Source organism: Dama dama, chromosome 29 (assembly GCF_033118175.1).
Source record: "Dama dama isolate Ldn47 chromosome 29, ASM3311817v1, whole genome shotgun sequence".
In the NCBI taxonomy this organism is placed as follows: Eukaryota; Metazoa; Chordata; class Mammalia; order Artiodactyla; family Cervidae; genus Dama; species Dama dama.
In genome coordinates, this window is record NC_083709.1 from 20,344,904 (window position 1) to 20,371,477 (window position 26,574).

General features: G+C 39.0%; 1 protein-coding gene across 2 annotated transcripts; it reads right to left on the reverse strand.

Moving 5' to 3' along the window:
• Positions 1–353: 353 nt before the first annotated feature.
• On the reverse strand, positions 354–25,758 carry ESCO2 (establishment of sister chromatid cohesion N-acetyltransferase 2). 2 transcript variants are annotated; one of them, XM_061132304.1, is made up of 11 exons: positions 24,514–25,758; positions 23,065–23,125; positions 21,485–22,316; positions 19,268–19,361; positions 16,434–16,491; positions 15,050–15,176; positions 13,792–13,923; positions 12,637–12,726; positions 11,815–11,958; positions 4,391–4,566; positions 354–1,620 (listed from the first exon to the last, which is right to left on the reverse strand). In XM_061132304.1, exons 1-11 carry the CDS (start codon positions 24,812–24,814, stop codon positions 1,488–1,490), a joined length of 2,148 nt encoding a protein of 715 aa, XP_060988287.1. In that variant the 5' UTR covers positions 24,815–25,758; the 3' UTR covers positions 354–1,487. The 2 variants fall into 2 exon arrangements, with proteins under 2 accessions (XP_060988287.1, XP_060988288.1); XM_061132305.1 differs by having other exon boundaries at positions 21,491–22,316; positions 24,514–25,756.
• Between the last annotated feature and the right edge of the window lie 816 nt (positions 25,759–26,574).

A 26,574-nucleotide genomic window follows, 5' to 3' on the forward strand; every position in this document is an offset into this window, starting at 1 on the left:
ACAGCTCGGCCAATGAGAGACAGTCACAACTCACCCAATGCTAAGTGCAGGACTGTTTACTATTGCCCTCCCAACTTCCTCTTTCTCTCCTTAAGAGTTCTCTCCATGTTTTTGCTGAGGACTTGAACATGGTCAATATGGCTGCAGACCCTGAACTGTAATTCTTTGCTGATCTTGAATAAACCCATTTTCGCTAGAAAGATAAGTGGCAGTCTATTTGTTTTAGGTCAATAGCTGCTCCAAGTATCTGTGCAGGTTGTTGTGTAGATATAGTTTTCAATGACTGTTTTTTTACAACCACAAACTAATATAAAAATCAGTACATTCAACTGAATAAGAGAATAGAAAAATAATACAGAAAAGAATTTTAATTGATTCATCATAAAGGCATTGAGCAAAATAATGTTAATAAAAGTTTTCAAATAAAATATTTCAGACAATTTTTAAATACAGCAGTACAGAAACTAGCATTAAAATGTTTGGAAAATTTACACACATTTTAACACTTTCACAGTCTTTTTAGAACCCAAACTTTTAAATTTTAGAACTACTAACTTAAAGGCAAATAGAAGAATGTAGAGGAACAGATTCTATAGAGTTACGACCTGGACACTACTTCCCTAGAGTCTTACTGCCAGAGTGAAGCTACATGACTTTATAATAATAAAAAAAGCTGAATTTCTCAAAGTAAGTATCCATGAATTATATTAGAAAAATGTATCCATATTTAGGTATATTTACATAAAGTCATCATGTTCTGTGGCCCATCAGCCTAGATATATTTATTAACCTTGGTTCTGTTAGTATACATTTAAAATCTAACCATATGAATCATTTAATCCAACTGGGTGTTGTTTTGTTAGACACCAATCACTAGTAATAAGTTCACTAAAGAAAAGTAGCACAAACAACAAAAATTAATGAAATGACAATATGCAATTACAAAGTTAAATTTTAATTAAATCTGAAGTGTGCCTTCTGAATAATGATTTTTAAAATGAAAAAATATTTAGCTATAAATTCTGTTCTATACAAAAGGACATTATTCCTTACATCTTTCCCTGGTACAAATTGGAAATTCAAAATACTTTAACTACACTCAAACTGAGTTGTTACAGCCAAGTACCTATAAAATGAGAATTTTGTATGTGAAATCAGGAGTTACTTTTAAAAAATGGGGATGGAAATTTGCCTATCTTTAAACTTTCTGATCAGGCATGAAGTAATTCTGGCCTCAAAGTGTACTTTATAAATAACTGGTCAAATTTCTGTGAAAAACCAATGTTCTTACATAGAAGAGAAATAATTTTCCAGCTATAGCTACAAAGTTTCATAATTAAGGATTCAGAGTGCTAGTCAGTATACATTAAAGATTTTTCCTTTCTTTGTATCCCTAGATAATTGCTATTAGTTAAATAGTTTGTATTTTATGATAATGGGCTGTCAGAACTCATTCACACGTAACTGTTCTATAGTTGAAATTGGTTTCAGCTATTAAAATTGTATACAAGGAAATTAGGTGTGTTGCAGTACTTGGTTGCAAATAACTTGCCATCTGGTGTTGGGTCAGAAAATGCTATTTCATCAGTCCTGAGAAAATAGCCAAACATGAAGCAGTTCCTAAAAAAAGAGGAAAAGACAATTTAACAATGGAACCAACTTTAAAGTTTGACAAAACATAAGCACAATATTTTAAAGCAATCTAGTTAAAAAAACTTCAATCTCTTTGTTTTTCAGTCACTAAGTCGTGTCCAACTTCTTTGCGATCCCATGGACTGTAGCCCTCCACGCTCCTCTGTCCATGGGATTTGCCAGGCAATCCTGAAGTGGGTTCCCATTTCCTACTCCAGGGGATCTTCCTGACCCAGGTATCGAACTTCTGTCTTCTGCATTGGCAGGAATGGGCTTTTTGTTTTTTTAAAAAACCACTGAGTCACCTGGGAAGCCCCTCAATCTTTTAAAATATTCTTAGTTAAAATCATTTTATTAAGTGGTAAAATGACTCAATGTCTTAAATTTTAGGGGGTGGAAGTTTAATGGTATCATTTCACAGGTGAGAAAACTAAGGCCCATAAAAAGTTCTGCTGAGAGGCAAAGAGAACCATACAAACCATCCAGTTGACTGTAGGTGATCTGTGGTAATAAGCTACTGATATGAAATAATATTGCTAATTAAAAGCCACAGATAATTACAACAAAAAACAACAATTTTAACCAATAACTATCTTCCTTTCAACCACATCACACATTCAGAGCTTCTTAAGAAGGCAAAACCTAATTTTGCCTTTTGACTACATTTTGACTACAACTCTCCTTGCTCCAGCTCAACTGGGATTAAAAGCAATAAAGTGAAATAGCTGAAATGATTCAACAAAACTGAGGGATAGTCTATGAAATAACTGGCCTTAGTCTTCAAATTCATCAAAGTCCTAAAAGACAAAGAAAGGCTAAGTAACTTACAGGTTAAGGAAGATGAAAACTAAAGAGATATTATGACTAAAAGCAATATGTAATCCTGAAGAGGAAAAAAAAATGCTATGAAGGGCATTTGAGACAAATAACAAAACTGAAATATGGACTATACATTAGATATTAAATATCCCAAATTTGGTAACTGAGCTGTTCTTATGTAAGACAATATACTTGAACATACTGAAGTACTAAGGGGGTAAAGAGGCATATTATATGTAACTTACTTTAAACTAATTCAGGAAGAAAATAAAAAAGAATCTGGACAAAGATACTGAGGGTGTTCTTTTTTACTATTCTTCCTATTCTTTCATATGTGAAATTACTTCAAAATAAAAAAGAACTGGATTCAATGAGAAGTAAAGGTATCAGCTTCAAGTACACTTACTATATAATTGAATAAAAAGTGTATTGCTATATATACTAGACTCCAAAGCAAAATATTGATTAAGCAGTTGTCTTTGTCTTCATGAATGGTATGAGCTACTCAAAGAGTATTACTAGATCTGTGGCTTTGAGTCCTAACTCTCCTTTTACTAGCTCCACCAGTGTAATCTGTACTAATAATCCTATCTGAGCCTCAGCTGCTTCTGATGCAAAACAATTAGGAATAATACTGTTCACTTGTGAGGACTTAAAACATACATTGCCTGTAGAGACAGGATTAGGCTCCTCATATACAGGAGAGCTGCCAATTATGTTACCTGTATCTCCAACCCAAATGTGTGAGAAGATATGTTCTCAAATGATTGTTTTATATCTCTCCTTTGCAACTTTATTTTTATCACTGCTTACAATCTATTGCCTTAGTATTCAAAGTATTACCTACATACCAGCAACATTCAGCATCCGTCAAGAGCTTGTTAGAAATGCAGCATCTCAGGCCCACCCCAATCTACTGAATCACACCTGCATTTGAGCAAAATCCCCAAGTTGTTCATAGGCACTTTCACATTAGAGAAGCACCGGACTACTGCCTGGTAGAACCAGGTTAAATACTGGTATTCTCCATGGCCTTCCCTGGTGGCTCAGATGGTAAAGAATGTTCTGCAATGCAGGATACCTGGGTTTGATCCCTGGGTCAGGAAGATCCCCTGGAGAAGGGAATGGCTAACCCACTCCAGTATTCTTGCCCGGAGAATCCCATGGACAGAGGAGTCTGGCGGGCTATAGTCCATGGGGTCGCTAAGAGTCAGACAAAACTGAGTGGCTAACATACACACACACATCCTCCATACCAAATTTATGTATCTCAATAAAAAATAAAGAAAATGGAGGTTATTTCACAATTAACTACAAATAAAAATCTTCATAGACACCAACTTTTCTCACTGCTCCCCTTTGTAAGGTATGTGTGGGTTAGAGTTCTCTTATATATGTTAGATATACTAGACTTTTACTAATTAGATAAATGATTTGTAAATAACTATTCTCTGGGTTGTCTGCTAATTCACTTTTATATTTAGTTACATTTGTGTTACAGTAAGTCTCTATTAATCATCTAGTCACACATCAATAAACATACAATTTCTACAATTCTTTTTTAAACCTCTATTTTGTTTTTACAGGTTATATTTTACATCTGTTGAATCTAATAAAAAGTTGGGCTTGTATTTTCCATTTGTTTGCCTTCTTTTTCTCTTTCATTTCCTAGCAATTTATCTTTATCTTATTAATGTGTTGGTCTATAAACAAATCCAGTCTTTGACTACAGGTAGTTTGAAAAGCACTGGTCTAGAACATTTCACACTTGGAATACTGTATGCAAAACTGAGTACACCTAGTATTTTTTTTTCAGTGTCAGCATTGCGTTAGCCTGACTTTGGTAGTATTAACACAGACCAACGTCATTCCCTTTGGCTCATGAGCCAGGAAAGCTTCTGGGAGCGCTAACCTGGGTCTAACCAATTTTACTTCTTACCTGAGCGTGTCTACCAGTCGTCGTGCAATGCGCTTTCTTCTTTTAAGTCTGAAGACCCAGATTCTACTTATCCCACACACTGCAGGTTCTGGTACATCTGAACATTGCCAAGCCCTCGGACATTCTTTAGAGCTTGGGGTTTCTGGGCCAGTTGGTTCAGACACGACACGGAAGGCCTGCAATGATGCACAGAGGCATTAGAGTTAATGGTACAGCTGAGTTCACATTTCTTTTAAAACAAAACTTATGTATCTAAAATGAATCTTTTTTTTTTTTTTCTAAAATGAATCTTATTCCACCTTCACAAAAATGTTTAGTTCTTTGCTATTTCTTGAATTCTTGCCCAATTATATTCACTTAATGCAGAAAAATGATAGTGGTGTTGAGATATTCCCACATTATACCAATTATACACCATATTGGTGTATTATACCAATGTGAAACTCCCTTCTTTTATTGATTTAAAAAAATGATAAAATTCAGGCTCTTAATAAAGCACATAAGCTTCTCTCATTCTTTCCATCCTAAAGTGTATATATGATATCCTAAAAAAAAAACACTAAAGGTTTTTGCATATAAACTATGAAATTGGTGTTTTAAGTTTTTTCTAATTCTTATTTTGAAATAATTGTAGATTCAGAGGAAGCTGACAAATGGTACAGAGAGGATGTGTATCCTTCATCCTATTTCCCCCAATGGTTACATCTTCCCTAATTGTAGTACAATACCCAAACTGAGAAATTAACATGGGAACAATGTGGGTGGGACAGTTCTGTGACAATTCATCATATCTGAATACTGATTTAACCATAACTACAATCAAAATACAAAGCTACTGCATTATCATGAAGCTCTTCCTCTTGCCACCTCTCTATAATCACACCCATTTTCTCCCCTCCACCATTGCTAAGCTGTGTAACAACAATCTGTTCTCTATCTCTAAAATTCTGATATTTTGAGGATATCATATAAATGGACTCATACAGCATGTGATCTTTTGAGAATGGCTCTTTTTCACTCAGCAATATGCTCTTGATAACCCGTCCAAGTTGTTGCATATATCAACAATTTGTTCTTTTTTATTGCCAAGTAATATTCCACTGTATGGATATACCAGTGTGTTTAATTACTCACTTACTGAAGGACACTTTGGTTGTTTCCAGCTTTTGGCTATTACAAATAAAGCTGCTATAAGCATTCAGCTATGGGTTTTTGTGTAGACATAAGTTTTCATTTCTGGAATAAATGCCCAGGACTATGATTGCTGAGTCATATGGTAAATGTATGATTAATTTTTTAAGAAACTGCCAAGCTGTCCCTAGAGTGGCTGTACTATTTTACATTCCCTCAAACAAAGAGTGAAAAAACCTCCTTTCCCTGCACCCACACCAGCATTTGCTATCGTCACTGTTTTACACTGTAGTTGTTCTTAGGTGCATGTGAAGCTTTAACGTCCACCAAGAACACTTTGCCTCTGAAATGAGAATGAATAAAAGAGTACATGTACAAGTCAGTTGGCTATACAGATCTTCCTCAACTTACAGTTACACCCTAATAAACATAGGTGATAAGCTGAAAACACTGTACATTGAAAAGAAGTGCATTTAATATACCTAACCTGCAAAACCTCATAGTTTACCCTAGCTTACCTTAAATATGCTAAGAATACTTACATTGGACTACAGTTTGGAACAATCATCTAACACAAAGCCTAATTTATAATAAAGTGCTGGAACTTCCCTGGTGGTCCAGTGTCTGAGACTCTGAGCTCCCAATGTAAGGGCCCGGGTCAGATCCCTGGTCAGGGAACTAGATCCCACATGCTGCAACTGAGAGTTCACATGCTGCACTAAAGATCCCTCATGCTGCAACTAAGAGCTGGCACAGCCAAATAAATAAAAATCAAATCGATAATATAAGGGGAAAAAAAAGCGCTGAATATCTCATGTAATTTACTGGATACTGTACGAAAAATGAAAAACAAAAAGCCTGTATGTAGAGAACGGTTGTTAAATATACTGTTTGTTTATACTTGTGATCGCCTAGTAGACTAGAGCTGCCATTCTCTGCTGCTGCCCAGCATCACAAAAGTGCATACGGCTAGCCCAGGAAAACATGAAAACTTGAAGCAGTTTCTGCTGAATGCCTATGGGTTCACACCATTGCAGAGTTGAACAGTTGTAAATCAGAGACAATCTGTATTGCCTATTATTACTACATAAACAGTGCACTTAAGATCAAAGAAAGAAAAGGCCAAATTGATTACTTTTACAGAAGTAACAAATAAAACCAACTGCTTTTCTTTCTCCACTCATATGAAGGGGGAACAGGGAAAAGGGAGGCACTATAAAAATGAGTAAGACCAATTTATGCTAGCATCATTTCAAGATGTCTTAAAACAATTAAGTATTTTTAAAAGTAAAGGGACCTAAGTGTATGATATTATAAAGTCAGGTTAAAAGAACACATTTGAGCTATAATTCTCTCTAGCTTAAGACTACCCTGTAAGCTCCTTGAAGGGCAAAAATTATTATCTCTATTTGAGAACAAGGGCTGGCAAACTTCTTCTGTATGGGACCAAACTGTAAATACTTTAGGCTCTTTGGGCCATGTGGGCTCTGCTGCACCTACTGAAACCTGCCACTGTTGCACAAAACCAACCACAGATAATATGAAGACAAATGAGCATGGCTCTGGGCCAATAAAGCTTTATTTACAAAAAAGAGGAAGACCACACTTAGCCCATGGGTTATTATTTGCTAACTCCTCTGCCAGAACACTGTTAATTAGTATCCAAAGCAGATTCTAATCACAGGACAAGTAACAACCACTTTCCAATTTTCTGTTGATGGGTGGGGCTGTGTTCCCTCCCTGTTGTTTGACCTGAGACCAAACTACTGTGGAGGTAATAAAGATAATGGCGACCCTTCAAAAGGACCCGGCACGCACTGCTGCGCTCAGGGCCCCAGCTGCAGGAGACCACCACCAACGCACGCCTCTGCCGGAGACTCCTGAACACTCACGGGCAGCTCTGGGTCAGTCTCTTACGGGATCACTGCTCCTTTACCCTGCATCCTGGTGCGCACAAGGTTTTGTGCAAACAATAGTCTGTTTACCCAGTCCTGTTTAAGTTCTGTAATCAAATCCCACTGGTCTCCAAAGTCAAAATCCCTGGGGCTTCTCATTCCCTTTGCCAGATCCCCAGGTAGGGAAATCTGCTGTGGGTCCTAGAACTTTAACGGTGCGAGAATTTCTTTGGTGTAATTGTTCTGCAGTTTGTGGGGCATCTGCTCAGCGGCTCTGTGGTGGGGTTAATGGCGACCTCCTCCGAGAGGGCTTATGCCACAGGCTGTGTGACCCAGGTCTGCTGCACGCAGAGCCCCTTGCCCCTGTGGCAAGCCCCCGCTGACCCGTACCTCCACAGGAGACACTCAAACACTCAAGGGCAGGTCTGGCTCAGTCTCTGTGGGGTCTCTGGGTCCTGGTGCACACAAAGTTTTGTTTGAGCCCTCATAGTGTCTCCGGTCAGTATGGGGTTTGTTTCTAAACACAGTTTCACCCCTCCCACCGTCTTGCTGGGGCTTCTCCTTTGCCCTTGGACATGGGGTATCCTTTTTCGGTGGGATCCAAAATTCTCTTGTCAATGGTTGTTCAGCAGCGAGTTGTAATTCTGGAGTTCTCGCGGAGATAAGGGCACGTCCTTCTACTCTGCCATCTTTACTAAGCATGGCCCCACCCATCAGAACAAGCCCCAGTTTGCCAACAGTCAGACTCTCCTGTCAGAAAGCTTCCAAAAGTCTCTTATCCTTATCCAGCAGAGGGCAGACAGAATGAAAACCACAATCAAAGAAAATGAATCAAACTGATCACATGGACCACAGCCTTGTCTAACCCAATGAAACTATGAGCTATGCCATGTAGGGCTACCCAAGATGGACGGGTCATGGAGGGTCCTGACAAAACATGGTCCACTGGAGAAGGGAATGGCAAACCACTTCAGCATTCCTGCCTTGAAAACCCCTTGAACAGCATGAAAAGGCAAAAAGATAGGACAATGAAAGATATGATACTGAACTCCCCAGGTTGGTAAGTGCCCAATATGCTACTAGAGAAGAGTGGAGAAATAACTCCAAAAAGAATGAAGAGACAGAGCCAAAGCAAAAACAACACCCAGTTGTGGATGTGACTGGTGATGGAAGTAAAGTCCGATGCTGTAAAGAGCAATATTGCATAGGAACCTGGAATGTTAGCTCCGTGAATCAAGGTAAATTGGAAATGGTCAAACAGGAGATGGCAAGAGTGAACATCAACATTTTAGGAATCAGTGAACTAAAATGGACTGGAATGGGAGAATTTAATTCAGATGACCATTATATCTACTACTATGGACAGGGAGGCCTGGCATGCTGCGGTTCACGGGGTCGCAAAGAGTTGGACACGACTGAGTGACTGAACTGACTGATTACTGATGGGCAAGAATCCCTTATAAGAAATGGAGTAGCCCTCATAGTCAACAAAAGAGTCTGAAATGCAGCATTTGGGTACAATCTCAAAAACAACAGAATGAACTCTATTCGTTTTCGAGGCAAACCATTCAATATCACAGTAATCCAAGTCTATGCCCCAACCAGTAACGCTGAAGAAGCTGAACAGTTCTATGAAGACCTACAAGGCCTTCTAGAACTAACACCCCCAAAAGATGTCCTTTTCATCACAGGGGACTGGAATGCAAAAGTAGGAAGTCAAGAGCTACCTGGAGTAACAGGCAAATTTGGCCTTGAAGTACAAAATGAAGCAGGGCACAGGCTAACAGAGTTTTGCCAAGAGAACGCACTGGTCAAAGCAAATACCCTGTTCCAACAACACAAGAGAAGACTCTACACGTGGACATCACCAGATGGTCCATACTGAAATCAGATTGATTATATTCTTTGCAGCCAAAAATGGAAAAGCTCTATACAGTTAGCAAAAACAAGACCGGGAGCTGACTGTGGCTCAGATCATGCGCTCCTTATTGCCAAATTCAGACTTAAATTGAGGAATGTAGGGAAAACCAGTAGACCATTCAGGTATGACCTAAATCAAATCCCTTACGATTATACAGTGGGAGTGACAAATAGATTCAAGAGATTACATCTGAAAAACAGAGTGCCGAAAGAACTATGGATGGAGGTTCATGACATTGTATAGGAGGCAGTGATCAAGACCATCCCCAAGAAAAAGAAATGCAAAAAGATAAAATGGTTGTCTGAGGAGGCTTTAAAAATAGTTGAAAAAAGAAGAGACGCTAAAGGCAAGGGAGAAAAGGAAAGATATACACATTTGAATGCTGTTCCAAAGAACAGCAAGGAGAGATAAGAAAGCCTTCCTCAGTGATCAATGTAAAGAAATAGAGAAAAACAATACAATGAGAAAGACTAGAGATCTCTTCAAGAAAATTAAGAGATACCAAGGGAACATTGCATAAAGGACAGAAATGGTAGGGACCTAACAGAAGCAGAAGGTATTAAGAAGAGGTGGCAAGAATACACAGAACTATTAAAAAAAGATCTCATGACCCCAGATAACCACGATGGTGTGATCACTCACCTAGAGCCAGACATCCTGGAATATAAAGTCAAGTGGGTCTTAGGAAGCATCACTAGGAACAAAGCTAGTGGAGATGGAATCCCAGGTGAGCTATTTCAAATCCTAAAAGATGATGCTGTGAAAGTGCTGAACTCAATATGCCAGCAAATCTGGAAAACTCAGCAGTGGCCATAGCACTGGAAAAGGTCAGTTTTCATTCCAATCCCAAAGAAAGGCAATGCCAAAGAATGTTCACATTATTGCACAATTGCACTCACCTCACACACTAGCAAAGTAATGCTCAAAATCCTTTAAGCCAGGCTTCAACAGTACATGAACCATAAAATTCCAGACGGTTAAGCTGGATTTAGAAAAGGCAGAGGAACCAGAGATCAAATTGCCAACATCTGCTGGATCACAGAAAAAGCAATAGAGTTCCAGAAAAACATCTGCTGCTGCTTTATTGACTATGCCAAAGTGTTTGACTGTGTGGATCACAACAAATTGTGGAAAATTCTTCAAGAGATGGGAATACCAGACCACCTAACCTGTTCCTGAGAAATCTGTATGCAGGTCAAGATGCAACAGTTAGAACTGGACATGGAACAACAGACTGGTTCCAAATTGGGAAAGGAATATGTCAAGGCTGTATATCGTTACCCTGCTTATTTAACTTCTATGTAGAGTACATCATGCAAAATGCCAGGCTGGATGAAGCACAAGCTGGGATCAAGATTGCCGGGAGAAATATCAATAACCTCAGATACGGAGATGAAACCACCCTATGGCAGAAAGCAGGGAAGAACTAAAGAGCCTCTTGATAAAAGTGAAAGAGGAGAGTGAAAAACCTGGGTTAAAACTCAACATTCAGAAAACAAGATCATGGCAACCAGTCTCATCACTTCATGGCAAAAAGATGAGGAAGAGGAAACAATGGAAACAGTGGCAGACTTTTTATTTTGGGGGACTCCAAAAATCACTGCAGATGGTGACTGCAGCCATGAAATTAAAAGATGCTTGCTCCTTGGAAGAAAAGTTATGGCCAACCTAGACAGCATATTAAAAAGCAAAGACATTACTTTTCTAGCAAAGGTCCATCTAGTCGAAGCTATGGTTCTTCCAGAGGTCATATATGGATGTGAGAGTTGGACTATGTAGAAAGCTGAGCGCTGAAGAATTGATGCTTTTGAACTGTGGTGTTAGAGAAGACTCTTCAGAGTCCCCTGGACTGCAAGGAGATCAAACCATTTAATCCTAAAGGAAATCAGTCCTGAATATTCATTGGAAGGACTGATGTTGAAGCTGAAACTCCAATACTTCGGCCACCTGATGGGAAGAACTGACTCACCGGAAAAGACCCTGATGCTGGGAAAGATTGAAGGTAGGAGAAAGGGATGACAGAGGATGAGATGGTTGTATGGCATCACCAACTCAACGGACATGAGTTTGAGCAAGCTCCGGGAGTTGGTGATGGACAGGGAAGCCTGGCAGGGAAGCCAGTCCATGGGGTCACAAAGAGTCAGACACAACTGAGCGACTGAACTGAACAACCATTTTGCCAAATATATTAACCTGCACTAAGCCACATGTTCAACAACTGAGCTTGTTTAAAATACTATACTTTATAGTCCAAGTATATAAAAGACTATATGAGCTTAAGACTGACTAATCCTGATTATATAAGGCAAAATACCAGACACAATAGAAATAAATGACTTTAGTTATCCAGATGGTCAAGGGTATTTTAGAAGGAAAAAGATCATTAATGGTAGCCTTCTTAAATGCTTGAGACTTCTCCCGACTACTTCATTTTGCTCAAAAGTTACTCCAGTAATTTGTAAGACAGCATACCATACCTGTTTGATGGGCTCTGCAATTAAACACCCAACTACTTTCTTTTCATCAGAGATAAACAGCAAGGTTTTGGTTTTGTTTGGATATTTGGGAACAACTTGCTGGAAGCCCAATTCATTATCAACAAGTTCCTGGACATCTTCAACCTAATAATGTCAAAAACCGAAAGAGATGAATTTATTTTTTAAAATATAACAAAATATATATATTTACACACACAAAAGTATGCTTATCAGTTTAACCTCTTTTGTCTCTATTTCTTAAATTTTCACAACCCCCAAATTATTCCACTACTGAGACATGGTTCTGCCACTTTAGAAACAGGGTTCTAAGAAGGTATTTTAAAGATCATTTTCAGCACCCTTGAGCTGAACAGGGAGTAGGAAGATTCTGTTTCAGCGTTATCCCTTGTCCACTGGGGCGAAACATCCAGCCCAAGAAACAAAGGCAATACCAACCTAAGAATTAGACCCTGGAGCCATTGATTTCTCAACCTTAAAAGTTTAGTTTATTTTTCACAAATGGAAGATGTAGGCAAGCAATACACTATGGACTCTTATCTGTTTTCTTTAATCTCTTCTTGACACACCTTTACTTGTTTGGTAATTGTAAGTTTAATTTTGTATGAACTACTTTGAAAGTCATCCTAACACCTGTACCAATGTACAGTGATTATCTATAAGCAAAGGTGTTTTATATAATACTTCAATATAGGTCGATTTTTTGGTGGAGAATGGGGAGAGTAGAAGGAAAACAAAGACTGAAAAACTAATATTGTAAAGCAACTATACTTCAATTTAAAAAGAAAAACTACTGTCTCATACCTTTCTGATAGCATAACTCGGATCACGTGGCAGGACCAACACAATTTTCCCATCCCAAAACTCAGCTACAACACGTTCTTTTTTCCAGCCCTGTCAAAGAGGGGGGAAAAAAATCACATTTTGATCTAAAGTGGAAAAATAAATAAATAATGTGGTCTGGAGAAGACAAAAAAGATGAATAAATGAATGATATAAAAAAGATAAAATTCAACTACATGAATGTGGTAAGGGAAATAAAAGATGACTGAAACAAAGCTCCTGCCCTCTAGGGGCTGACATACTGTTGGGAGACATGTAAACAATCTATTGTAAAAGAAAGTGAAAGTTGCTCAGTCATGTCTAACTCTTTGCGAACCCATAGTCCATGGAATTCTCTAGGCCAGAATACTGGAGTGGGTAAGCCTTTCCTTTCCCCAGGGGATCTTCCTAACCCGGGGATCAAACCCAGGTCTCCTGCATTGCAGGCTGATTCTTCACCAGCTGAGCCACAAGGGAAGCCCATTACCAAATAAGACGAAGTCAAATAAGAGTCCTTTGTAGGAATACAGAAAAAACCCCCACAAATTAGGAGTATGAAAGTGGGGGAGGGGCAGGATAAGAAGAATTTTAATAAATCAGGCTAAAAGTATTAAGAAGGCATGAACTACAGCAATAAAAACATGAAAAACAGAGATGCATTTGAGTAGCAGGTGCAATCATAAAGATAAGGCCAACAACAGCCTGTATTTGAACTCGGAAGGTATTTCATGAAGGTGCTTCATGAAGAGCAAAGAAATACCCTGGAGGAGTCAAAGAAAGCTGTTTTTCTGAGGTTATCTAGAAAGAAGAAACTGGAGTGAGGAAAGGGGAAACTCCTCAAGTCTTTGAGTTTTCTACCTTGATTGCTCAGTTCTGCTCCAAAAGCTAGAGGTAAGGATGCAGGGTGTTCATTCAACCAAGAGCAGTAACTTCTCTTATATTAGCACATGAAGTTTGAAATAGCACATCTATTAAAACTAAAATACCATCAGTCTCAAATATTAAACACACAACAAAATTACAGATGATAAAATATTTCTGCATATGTAAATCTTTCTATATTTAGGCAAAAAGAATGTCTCTTTTAAAGCAGTTTCACTTTTAGAACAAACAGAAACCTTTTTTTTTTATACTTACTGTATATTTGATTCCCTCCACAAATCGGTGGTGATGCTGAACATGCTGCAGTTCGTCCTCAGGGCTGGAAGCAGCGTAGATCATGCCACAGGACTTACACATGGTGGCTCCGAAATGTTTCTGACCTGCATCCTACAGTTGGAAGAGAAAAAATAGCCCATCTAAACACATCACAGACAGCTCTACATTTAGTAAATTTGTCCATTCATTCAAATTTGTCCTTATTTTTCTTTTATGCTGGTACAGGTGAAACATAAATGAAAGTTTGGTTACTCTTTCTCTCTACCCACCAACAAAACAGAATGAGAAGAGCCTAACATGCCATCATGATAATAGAAGTGAAACTGCCTCTTTGAATGGACAGCAGAAAAAAAACACACCAAGATTCTTTAGCTGGACCCATAGTTCTAAGAAGGAATAAGATGAAATCATAAATATTATAGCTAAGATGAAAAATGGAACATCTTTATTAAGCTCTTATATGAGAGGCCTAAAAAAGCCTTATTTCAAAAAAGCAGGGCAAAATTTTAGGACTTATACATTCATTAGATAGCATTTTTTCCTTAAATGGTTAGGAAAAATTAATTTTAATTAAATATTAATAAAATTAAAAATTAAAATTCTTTTCTGCAAGAGCTGATAAAAATTAAGTATAATACATAGTAAAAGTTTAAGAAAAGCATAGATAAATTAATGAATATAGAGAATTCAGGGACATTTAATGTCAAGGCTCATTAATTCCTATTCTATCTTACAAGGCATTGCTTAAGGCTACTGAAAACACCAAATTTTGAACTATATAGGTGTTTGCAAATTTTTTGCCAAGGGCCAGATAGTAAACATTTTAGGCTTTGCAGGCCACACATATTCCTCTCCTTTTTTCACCAACCTTTTAAGAATATAAACGCTACTTTAGCTCAAAGGCCATGGTCCAACTTTGGCCCACAGGTATCATCTGCCAAACCCAGGTCTAATGCAGTGTAGCTCTTCTCATTTAGTCTTTTATAGACTGACTATAATCTTCCTGATTTGGAGACAACTCATTCATCAGCATTCTACTAAACTGCCAGCACTCCCCAACACCATCGGTTCAAAAATATTCTTGACTAGTTTTAAATGCTGCCACAACAGCAAAGGTAGCATTTACAAACTCAGAACATCTATAACTCCTGGTAACTAGGCTAAGACCACACGTCAGACTTCAGGTTCTATATGTGAGACCCACATACAGGAGGAGCTTTGTTTTAAATTTACTCACAATGATGAGCTGGTCTTTTGTTTCTTTGTTTGAATCTTTCGTATTAGTACTCTTCTGTACGTTGATTTGTTTTAAGAAGTTAGTAGATGGGGTGGATCCCACAGAAGACTGTTCTTCAACTAGAGATCTTGAAATAGAAAGGTGGTAAGTGTTATTTAATAATTTTAACACGTTTGATAAATTATAATGAAAAGAAAACATATTTATGTAACATTTGCAATTTTTAGTGCTTTCTATCAGCAATAACTTGATGAAGTAATAGGGCTAGAAACAATTAGAAGCCTGAGGCCCACTCAGACAGGATCAGTAGTCGACTCAAGGTAAAGTAACTAGGGAAGAATGATGGAAAGATTCAAATTCCTGTCTTCTAACTCTAAGTTCAAAGGATTTCATCTACAATATCAGATGCATATGGGTTTCCCAGGTGGCTCAGAGGTAAAGAATCCACCTGCTAAGCAGAAGATGCAGGTTTGATCCCTGGGTCAGGAAGATCCTCTGAAGGAAATGGCAACCCATTTCCTTATTTGGTCTTCAGATGTTTATCATCAAACAGGGAAAAAAGAAACAAAGCTGCTTAGTGAGCAGCTCCCTAGAGAAGGAAATTATAACCCACTCCAGGATTCTTGCCTGGAGAATCCCATGGACAGAGGAGCCTGTGGGCTATAGCCCATACGGTCGCAAAGAGTCGGACACAACTGAAGTGACTTAACACACTGCTGAGCGAGATGCTCAAACTGTAAGAAACTTCGTCCTCAGCGCTCTTCTGTGTATACTCATAAGCACCCACGCCTCCCCCAGTTCCAGTTTTAGTTTTGAGCAGGATAGTGTGTAGCTTCTGAGTTGCTGCAAGTTATTTACTCCTCTGGCCAGTCTCCTCATCTGTAAAATGGGGTAATGATGGTATCCACACCATGACATGCCGAGTGCCCATTAAACATGAACTATTATCAGTATGTTATCACACAGAGGAGGCAATACAGCCTAATGGGCTTTGATTAAATATGGATTCTAGTCCTGGCTTTGTCACCAAAGAGCTGTGCAACTGTGGCTGAATTACAAAGTTTTCTCCGCTGAAAAGGGTAATAACAATATCAAGCTTCTGGGTTGTTGTGGGGATAAGTGAAATAGTGAATATAAATTATTATGGGTCAGGTATTACACAAAAATGGAAGAAATTACTATTATTCCGGCCCATAAAGGTCTTTTCCTTTCTTAATGCTTCAAGTTCATATGAAGTTTCTATGGAGGGTCTGATTTCATCTCCTGTTCTAACTATCTCAATAGGGAAGAGAAAAATGCTCTCCAAGTTAAATAGTATAAGAAAAAAAGAGACCCAGTGGACTCATAATTAAACCTTGAACATTAAAATAAGAGCAACCCTTACCTTTTTGTGTTGACTGAACACATAGTGAAGATGGGATAGACAATGGACTCAGGAGAAACTGGTAAGGGAAAAAAGTGAACAATAATTTGTATCACAGAATAAACTTAAAGCTTTAAAGCATAAGATTTTAAAGATTAATAAAACCAAAATACTCACAATACTTGATTTCAAGACTCAACACTAATTAAGACAGTATGGTATTGACAAACAGATCAATGGAACAAAATAGAGCCCCAAAACACCCACCACCCATGCACGTACAGTCAATTGATTTTTCAATGGCAAAAAGATAGCTATCAAATTATGCTGGAACAATTTGACATCCATATACAAAAACAATGACAACATTCACATAAAAATTAACTCAAAATGGATCACAGATCTAAATGCAAAATGTAAAACTATAAAACTTCTAGAAGAAAATTCCACATGAACTTGGGTTTCATAATAAGTTTTTACATACAACACCAAAAGTACTCCAGTAGCAATAACCACATCAAGTCCAGAACCTGGTTTCCAAATAATATTCCCCAACAGAAGGGACCATGGTTCCTTGGAGAAATGGCTGAGTCTAGGACTAGGTTAGGGAAAGTGCAAGATGAGCCTATAGCCTTTTGTAGTGCCAGAAAGTAATAAGGAAGTGCTCAAAAAGCAAAAGAAGGGGACATGTCAAAGAGAACTGACCCAATGGTCAAAGCTGAAACAATATGAATGACACACTAAATCATGTAGTATTAGATTTTAACCCCAAATATAAAATATTCATGAGTACATACTGGTGAATATTCAGGAGTCTATTTATTTATTTAAAAATTGAGTAAATAAATGGGAGAGAACAGATAACCCTTCCTAACAGAGGGATTCCAAATAACATATGTGAAAATTTCCCCTTCCAAGAGATGAAGCTTAATCCCCATCCCTCCCTGAAAGGGTAGGCTAGACTTAATGACTTACTTCCAAAGAACAGAGTTTGGCAAAGGAAAAAGGGTAACTTTTACAGTGGAGAAATTGGGCAAACCTGACCAACCAAGTGATAGAGGTAAGTTAACATCATCTATAATGTCACGTGGACATTGCACCCAAAGTGGTGAGAATGGCATTCTCCTCAGTGTCATTCTTCCTCCAAACTCATAACCCCAGTCTAATGATGAGAAAAACATCAGACAAACCCAGGTGCAGAAACATCCTATAAGATATCTGGCCAGTACTCTTCAAGGTCATGAAAACAAAGAAAAGACTGAGAAAATGTCACAGACAAGAGGAGACTATGGAGACACGGCAACTAAATACAATGTGATCCCTAGGCTGGGTCCTACAACAAAAAGGGGATGTTAATGAAAAAACCAGTCGATTCCAGATACAGCCTAGAGCTTATTTAATCATAATATACCAGTGATTAGTTTGTTTTGACAAAAGTACAATAGTAGTATAAGATGGTAACACCACCTTACCTGTCTCTGAGAAACCTGTATACAGGTCAAGAAGCAACAGTTAGAAGAGGACATGGAACAAAGGACTTATTCAAAATGCGAAAGGAGTAAAATTAAGATCACGGCATCTGGTTCCATCACCTCAGGGCAAATAAAAGAGGAAAAAGTGGAAGCAGTGACAGATGTTATTTTCTTGGACTCCAAAATCACTACAGATGATGACTGCAGCCATGAAATTAAGACACTTGCTCCTTGGAAGGAAAGATATGATGAAACTAGACAGTGGATTAAAAAGCAGAGACATCACTTTGCCAACAAAGATCTGTATGGTTAAAAATATTGTTTTTCCAGTAGTCATGTATGAATGTGAGAGTTGGACCATGAAGGCTAAGCACTGAAGAATTGGTGCTTTCGAAGACTCTTGAGAGTCCTTATGATTGCAAAGAGATCAAACCAGTCAATCCTAAAGTAAATCAACCCTGAATATTCATTGGAAGGACTGATGCTGAAGCTCCAATACTTTGGCCACCTGATGCAAAGAACAGACTCAGTGGAAAATAAGACCCTGATGCTGGGAAAGGTTGAGGACAGGAGGAGAAGGGGAGACAGAGGATGAGATGGTTGGATGGCATCACTGACTCAATGGACATGAGTTTGAGCAAACTCCAGGAGACAGTGAAAGAAAGGGAAGCCTGGAGTGCTGCAGTTCATGGGGTCCCAAAAGAGTTGGACATGACTTAATGACTGAACAACAACAATAGGGTAAATGGGGTTAAGACATGTACTCTTTGTACTATCCTTACAACTTCTCTGTAAATCTAAAATCACTACAAAATGAAAAGCTTATTTAAAAAAAAATGAAAAGAAGTGGGAGTTCCCTGGTGGTCCAGTGGTTACAATTCAGTGCTTTCATTGCCATGTTCATTCCCTGGGTCCAACCTCTTACTTGAAAGATCTCTTCCCTAGATCACAAAGATCTAGATCTTTCCTAGATCACTGGCAGACCCAGACAAAACCCAAGACTCCTGATGCCAAATCCAGTGACCTCTTATGGCTTAGTGAATTCTGCTTACAATTGGGCTTTGATCACAGATATATATATTTTTCACTCCCTCCTATCATTTGGGGTAAAAGGGTAGGTATGATAACACTCGGCTCTGGATAGCTTAAGTAACTGGGCCATATCTCACAGACCAATTAGAGTATTTTGTCTTAAGTTCTCACATAAGTTCTCCTTGTCTCCTCAACAGTGTTACCAAGAGCAACACAAACATACAAAGTCACGGATACTGAATATTTTAAAAAGCCAAAAGAGTATTGTATATACTTTCATATTGACACATGTAATGAAGCATTATTACAAGAAAAAAAACTCATTTTGAGAAGAAAAGTTCTCTTACTTACCTGCCTTGTTCTCACTGAAAGACTCCTCTGAAGGACAATTCTTATTTTCATTAGTTTTACACTCCCTTGAAGAAATGACTCCATCTGATGCATCCTGAAAATAATGAGTAAAATTAAAGAAACCTATAATTCTTAATCATCGCACATTTAGTCAATGCATCCCAAGAGATCTGTTTCTAAAACAAAATATGTAGCTTATCATGAATTACATTTCATAATGACTTTAAATCCTCAATTTTCAGTCTGTTTTAAGGAAAATCTCCTCTATATTTACTAAATGTAATATTTTTAAAAGATAGAGTGTGCATATTTAAGTTTATAATTTGTCATCCTGTCAAAAATGAATTATTTCCTGATAAAGATGACAGAATGAAAATCATAGAACATCCCATCTACAAAAATAAATTGAACAACAACAGAAAAATCAGTAAAAATGCCAAAAATCTCCCTAGGAGCCACCAAACTGAAAAGAACCAACCCTTTGTCACAAGCTTTAAAAACAGGCACCAAAGGAGAGAAAAACATTCTGGAGTAGTTGGAGAGGCTTCTAACTCCCACTTTTTGGATAGTAGCAGGGAGGTGGGAAAAACAAAGTAGACAAACTTGTGATAAATTTCAGTAAACACTACTTATTTGATGAGACTTAAGAGAACATACAGCTTGGGGGAAAAGGAAAAAACTTTTGATTAAAGAAGAACTCCTATTCAAGTTCATAACTATCTCCGAAGAAGTGGGGACAAGTCATCAGTTTGCCGTTTCTCAAGGCTCCACAGAGCTGGGAAAAGGTTTTGCACTCTCTAATGAAAACAGCATTTACCCTCAGCTAAGCTGTGCTTAGTTGCTCAGTCGTGTTGGGACTCATTGCAACTCCATGGACTGTAGCCTGCCAGGCTCCTCTGTCCCTGGGATTCTCCAGGCAGGAATACTAGAGTGGGTTGCCATGCCATCCTCTGGGGGATCTTCTCAAACCAGGGATCAAATCCATGTCTCTTCTGTCTCCTGCACTAGCAGCCAGGTTCTTTACTGCTAGTGCCCCCTAGGAACCCCCTAAAAACACTGACTATCAAATAAAAGTTAAGTTTCTCTGGACCACAGTCATGAAGGAACTTAAAGAGCTACCTCAATAATACCAAAACCATAATACCATATTACCAAAAAATGATGGTAGGCTTCATTAAGCCAAAAGAGGGAGGAAAATCCTATTTTTCTACTCTGCCTCAAAATTCTTTATAATGATGATAGTATCTGGCTTCATAAAAGCATTCCTCCAGACTAAACAAAATTTTGTTCCTGTATGACAGTAATCTCCGGGAACAAAGTATCAGGCTACCACTTGACAGGTCTCGGCTCCTCATTTCCTTCCACTAAATCAATGTATGGAAACATACCTAGATCAGACCTGTTTTGCTGCTAATTTTACTTACCTTGTAAACATTTAAGTTTGCAGTTCCCACTGGCAATGTTTCTTCCTGTCTAAAGTATTGCCAAGTATATTGCTAAATGGAACATGTTCTTGCTTGCCTAAGCCATAAGAGCAATTCTACTAATTCTTTATATTGTTTCTGACAAAAAAACACAACTATATCTTGACAGGGGTTTGGGTTACATGCTATGTGAGTTTATCAAAATTCAGACTATATATCTGTACAATTCACTGTATATAGATACATGTCAATTTAAAAAAACACGGGGTACAGCTCAGGCTAAAATTAATTCTCAATCCATCAAAATAAGTGTGTGTGTATTGGGCGGGGGGGGGGGGGGGTCCCTCTGCATTTCTACCTATTCATCTTCTTATTAGCCTTCTCCATGTCTATTTCATAATGAAGAGACAGTCTTATTAAAATGACATGATGATTTCTCTGCAACATTTCTTTCTTTTCCAAGCTTCATTTTAAGGAACTAGCTACACACACACATACCTACCTACATACATACATATAGATACGGTTTTCCCTGGTAGCTCAGTTAGTAAAGAATCTGCCTGCAATGCAGGAGACAGGGGTTTGATCCCTGGGTTGGGAAGATTCCTTGGAGAAGGAAATGGCAACCCACTCTAGTATTCTTGCCTGGGAAATACCATGGATGGAAGAGCCTGGCAGGCTACAGTCCATGGGGTCACAAGAGTCAGACACGACTTAGTGACTAAACCACCACCACCACCACCACTACCATATACAGAGAAAGCCAACTTCGTTTTAGAAGCTGTATATTTACCTTTACCTTTATTAATTTCTCTTCACTTTTACTTCTTTCACTCAACAGCTCAATGTTCAGTTCTTTTTCTATTAACACACACTTTGGCGCTTGCCTTTTCTCAAATCTTCTTTCATTGACAGTCTCTCTATCAGACTCTTCAATAACTTCTGATTTATTTTTCTGGGTGAGTCCCAGTAATGGCTTATCTTCCAGGGATGATTTTCTCAATGAGGGCTTTTTCTTACTAACAAAAAAAGCTGCTCCACCCTGGAGAGTAGCTTGTGGTTTGACCTTCTGGCTTAGAACTCGAGGAGCATTCAGATTATTTTCAGCTGAGTAACAATTATTCTCCATAGCTGGCTTATAGGTCACTCGGTTCTGCTTGGAATTTTTAGAATTCTTTGATACAGGCTTGATGCATTTATATCCTGCTTGACACTTAGCAGTCAAACTCTTCTGTGGTTTTTTGTTCATTTTCTTGGAGCAGACTGGTTTTCCTTGCATTTTTTCTGTCATATAGGAATATGATTTATCCTCAATATTTGTTTTTAGACCAATGGATCTACTCTCCTTTATCAGCTTTCTCTCCAATGGATTGAGGTACCACTTATCTTTGTTGTAAAAGGATACAGTAGACACAGCAGATTTAAATGGTGAACCTTGATTTGCAGATGGCAATCTATTTTTAGTCGTTTTGAGTGGACTTGAAATCAAATGGCCCTGTTGAGAGCAATGAATCTTTCCTTCATTCTTAATAGTGGTTTGGCAAATGTGCTTTTTATTAGGTGATGGAAATACATTTTCAGTGAAGTCCAAAATTAATTTCTTTGATGGAATTTCTGATAATGGGCTATGAAAAGAAACACAGTCCATTGAGTTATTTTGCTTCAGTTTTTATGTCAATTTACTACTAAGCAATAAACAACTTCACCTGGAAGGCATATTAAAAATATATCTCCAAAAGCATCTATCTACATACACTATTAGATTAGCAGTTGGAATTCTCAAATTCTGTCTATGAAGTATTTGAGTATTTTTCAAAACTAAGACCCTGATAATGTTTGTGAAAACATTTTACAAAGAAGCTTTGAGATATGTGTGTGTGTGTGTGTATGTGTGTTTTAAAACCTATTTCTAAGTTTTGGCCATATACTCTGAAGCAAGTTCCCTAAAATGATTAACTATACACAATAAACTGACCACTTAGGGCCTGTAATTTATATCTCTGGTATAACATACACAGAGTACACAGCTTTCTAGGATCGCTGTGTATAATAGGATGAGCACCTATTATATGCAAAACAGTATGCTAAATATTACATAAGAGAGCAGAAAGAAGCAAGGTAATAAAAGATCTGACACACATTTCCAAGCCATAGATAACAGCCTTTTTTCTGATTCCCTCCAAAGGCACTAAAGAATTAATTATAAAAGCTTAAATAGTATGTCCAGACTAGAATTAGAATATAAAGTATTAATGTAACTACAAGGAGTAGGTAAATGAAAGAATGGAAATATTTAGACATAGGAGAGAGAAGGTAAAAAAAAATTTAAGACGGTAGATTTTTTTAAGAATTCCCACTCAGGATGAGACTTACATGTCATGGTTCAAAGAGCACTGCTTCCTTTTTGTTGGCGTTAAAGCTGACATCCTAACTCCTAAAAGCAACAGAATATAATAACCAAACAAATCCAATGTGTATAAAAATTGCTATATCAAAACTACAATTTATAATACTGAAAAAGTTCTCAGATGGGTGATGGTTCATTAAGATTAAAAAAAAAAAAAGGGTTTTTAAAAAAAGCAAATTACTCCGATAAAGTATGAAGGCAAAAAAAAAAGAAAATTTAAAAACACTACCTCACAAAGAAAGTGAAGTCACTCAGTCGTGTCCAACTCTTTGCGACCCCATGGACTGCAGCCTATCAGATTCCTCCATCCATGTGATTTTAGAGGTAAGAATACCGGAGTGGGTTGCAATTTCCTTCTCCAGGAGCTCTTCCCGACCCAGGGATTGAATCCGGGTCTCCCGCATGGTAGGCAGAGGCTTTACCGTCTCAGCCACCAGAGAAGCTGCCCCCCGCCCAACCCCCTCCCCTCCAACCTCCAACCCCCACCCCCCACTAATTGAGCAGAGACAGTACAATTTAAATTAAGCAGGAACAGTACAAATTTCAAGCTGGAAAATGGTCCTACCAAAGAGGAAGGATTTTACCCCATTTCAGGACACACTTTCCCGACTTCAACAGCCTGATGAATTCATCTCAAGTTTAATCACTCTATATCCTGGGCAGCTGTCCTTCCCGTAACCTTCACCACCCGCCTCCCCCCAAATCCCAACAGCTCTCCTGCTGTTAGACGCTCTTGCCCTACTTCCAATCCACCCTGCACTGCCTTGGTATCCATTTTGCGTATTTTCTCGTCTTTGGCTTGAGATCTTTCCCTACAGCCTGCAGGTACAATGAAGGCAGAAACCATCTATAACTTTTTCATCAAAAGCCAGCAAGAAAACGGGGAAGCATAATTCTCTCCCATTTTATTAGCTGAGGAGCCGCTTGTTTTCTTATTTACAAAATACTCTGACCTCCTAAGGCTGCGAGTAATAAGCACAATCACGCATGTTAACTCTCGAGCAGATGGTATGTTGCTCAATAAAATTTCCCTTCCCCTTCCTCTCGGATCAAGTGTATTTTTAATACACAAGCATAACTTTCAAGTTAAACAGAAAGACCTGAGTCTCTGGAAATTCATGCCGAGCTGCAGCTTTAAAGACCTTTCTGAGGCTGAATGAGGAAAGACAGGAGAGAAAAGCGACCCTGTCCCCACACGCTGTCAGGGCAAAAAGGCGAGAAAAGTCAGCGTCAGAAAGATGGAAACCCGGAGACCTGGAAGCGCGGACACCAGGTCGCTAGCTCTGGTCTCCAGCCTAGAATGCGCCAAACACCGAGCAAAAGCTCTCTTTTTTTGACATTCACCCCCACGTTCCACAGAACCTCCTGGTCTCCTGGTTCTTCCAGATCTCGCCGCGGCCCCAGGCAGCACTTACCTGGTAGCACCTCAGACAGACGACCTCTCCTCAGCCGAATCCGTAGTCCCCCACTGTATTCAAATTCTCGCGCGCCAGTCCAGGCGGAAACCGCTGCGTTCTGATTCGCCGCTTCCCAGCGTGTCCAAGGGCAGACTCGACGATTGGTTGTGCACCAGCGCTTGCCCCGCCTCGCAGGAGGCGGTCTCCAAGAGTCTCCCGCCCTTGCAAGGCTGAAACCTCCCCCGTGGTGGAAACCACGTCTTCCAGAACCCCTTGCGGCAGCGCCGGGCTCCTTTCTGGAGGCCTTACCTAGGTGCATTCTGGGAGTTGTAGTTTTCTGCAGAACTACGGCGTTCTCTGTTACTCGATATATTGAGGTCACTTGCTGTTAAGATTTTTTTTTTTTTTTATAGCAGCGTAAGAGTCTCAAGTTATTTTTCACATTTGGTGCTATAATGTTGGTGATCTGGTCGCTAAGTTGTATCCGACTCTTGCGACTCGATGGACTGTCGCCTGCCAGGCTTCTCTGTCCATGGGATTTTCCAGGCGAGAATACTGGAGTGGGTTGCCATTTCCTTCTCCAGGGCATCTTCCCGACCCAGGAATCCAACCCAGGTCTCCTTCATTGCAGGCAGATTCTTTACCGACTGAGGTACGGTTACTCTTTTTTCCTAGAGATGTTACGTGAAGCAATCTTTTTTTCAAGTTAAATAAAAAATTAAATCACGGCAGTAACATATACGTGCCAGGCATTCATGCACGTTTTAGTATTTTATTTCACTCACCACAGTCTACGGGATATGTGCCATCATTCCCATTTTATAGAAAATAAAACTGAGGGCCTGAAAACAATTACTTTTCATAGGACAGTGTAGATTCTTGCTTTGGAAAGCCCAAAAGTTCCTAAAGCTTTGTTATTCAGTTCAGCTCAGTCGCTCAGTCGTGTCCGACTCTCTGCGACCCCATGAATCGCAGCACACCAGGCCTCCATGTCCATCACCAACTCCCGGAGTTTACTCAAACTCATGGCCATCAAGCTGGTGATGCCCTCCAGCCATCTCAGTCTCTGTCGTCCCCTTCTCCTCCTGCCCCCAATCCCTCCCAGCATCAGGGTCTTTTCCAACTAGTCAACTCTTCGCATGAGGTGGCCAAAGTACTGGAGTTTCAGCTTCAGCATCAGTCCTTCCAATGAACACCCAGGACTTATCTTCTCCAGGATGGACTGGTTGGATCTCCTTGCAGTTCAAGGGACTCTCAAGAGTCTTCTCCAACACCACAGTTCAAAAGCATCAATTTTTCAGCACTCAGCTTTCTTCACAGTCCAACTCTCACATCCATACATGACCACTGGAAAAACCACAGCCTTGACTAGACAGACCTTTGTTGGCAAAGTAATGTCTCTGCTTTTTAATATGCTGTCTAGGTTGGTCATCACTTTCCTTCCAAGGAGTAAGCATCTTTTAATTTCATGGCTGCAGTCACCATCTGCAGTGATTTTGGAGTCCCAAAAAATAAAGTCTGACACTGTTTCCACCATCTCCCCATCTATTTCCCATGAGGTGATGGGACCAGATGCCATGACCTAAGTTTTCTGAATGTTAAGGTTTAAGCTAACTTTTTCACTCTCTTTCACTTTCATCAAGAGGCTTTTTAGTTCCTCTTCACTTTCTGCCATAAGGGTGATGTCATCTGCATATCTGAGGTTATCGATATTTCTCCCGGCAATCTTGATTCTAGCTTGTGCTTCTTCCAGCCCAGTGTTTCTCATGAGGTACTCTGCATATAAGCTAAATAAGCAGGGTGACAATATATAGCCTTGACGTACTCCTTTTCCTATTTGGAACCAGTCTGTTGTTCCACGTCCAGTTCTAACTGTTGCTTCCTGACCTGCATACAGGTTTCTCAAGAGGCAGGTCAGGTAGTCTGGTATTCCCATCTCCTTCAGAATTTTCCACAGTTTATTGTGATCGACACAGTCGAAGGCTTTGGCGTAGTCAATAAAGCAGAAATAGATGTTTTTCTGGAACTCTCTTGCTTTTTCGATGATCCAGCAGATATTGGCAATTTGATCTCTGGTTC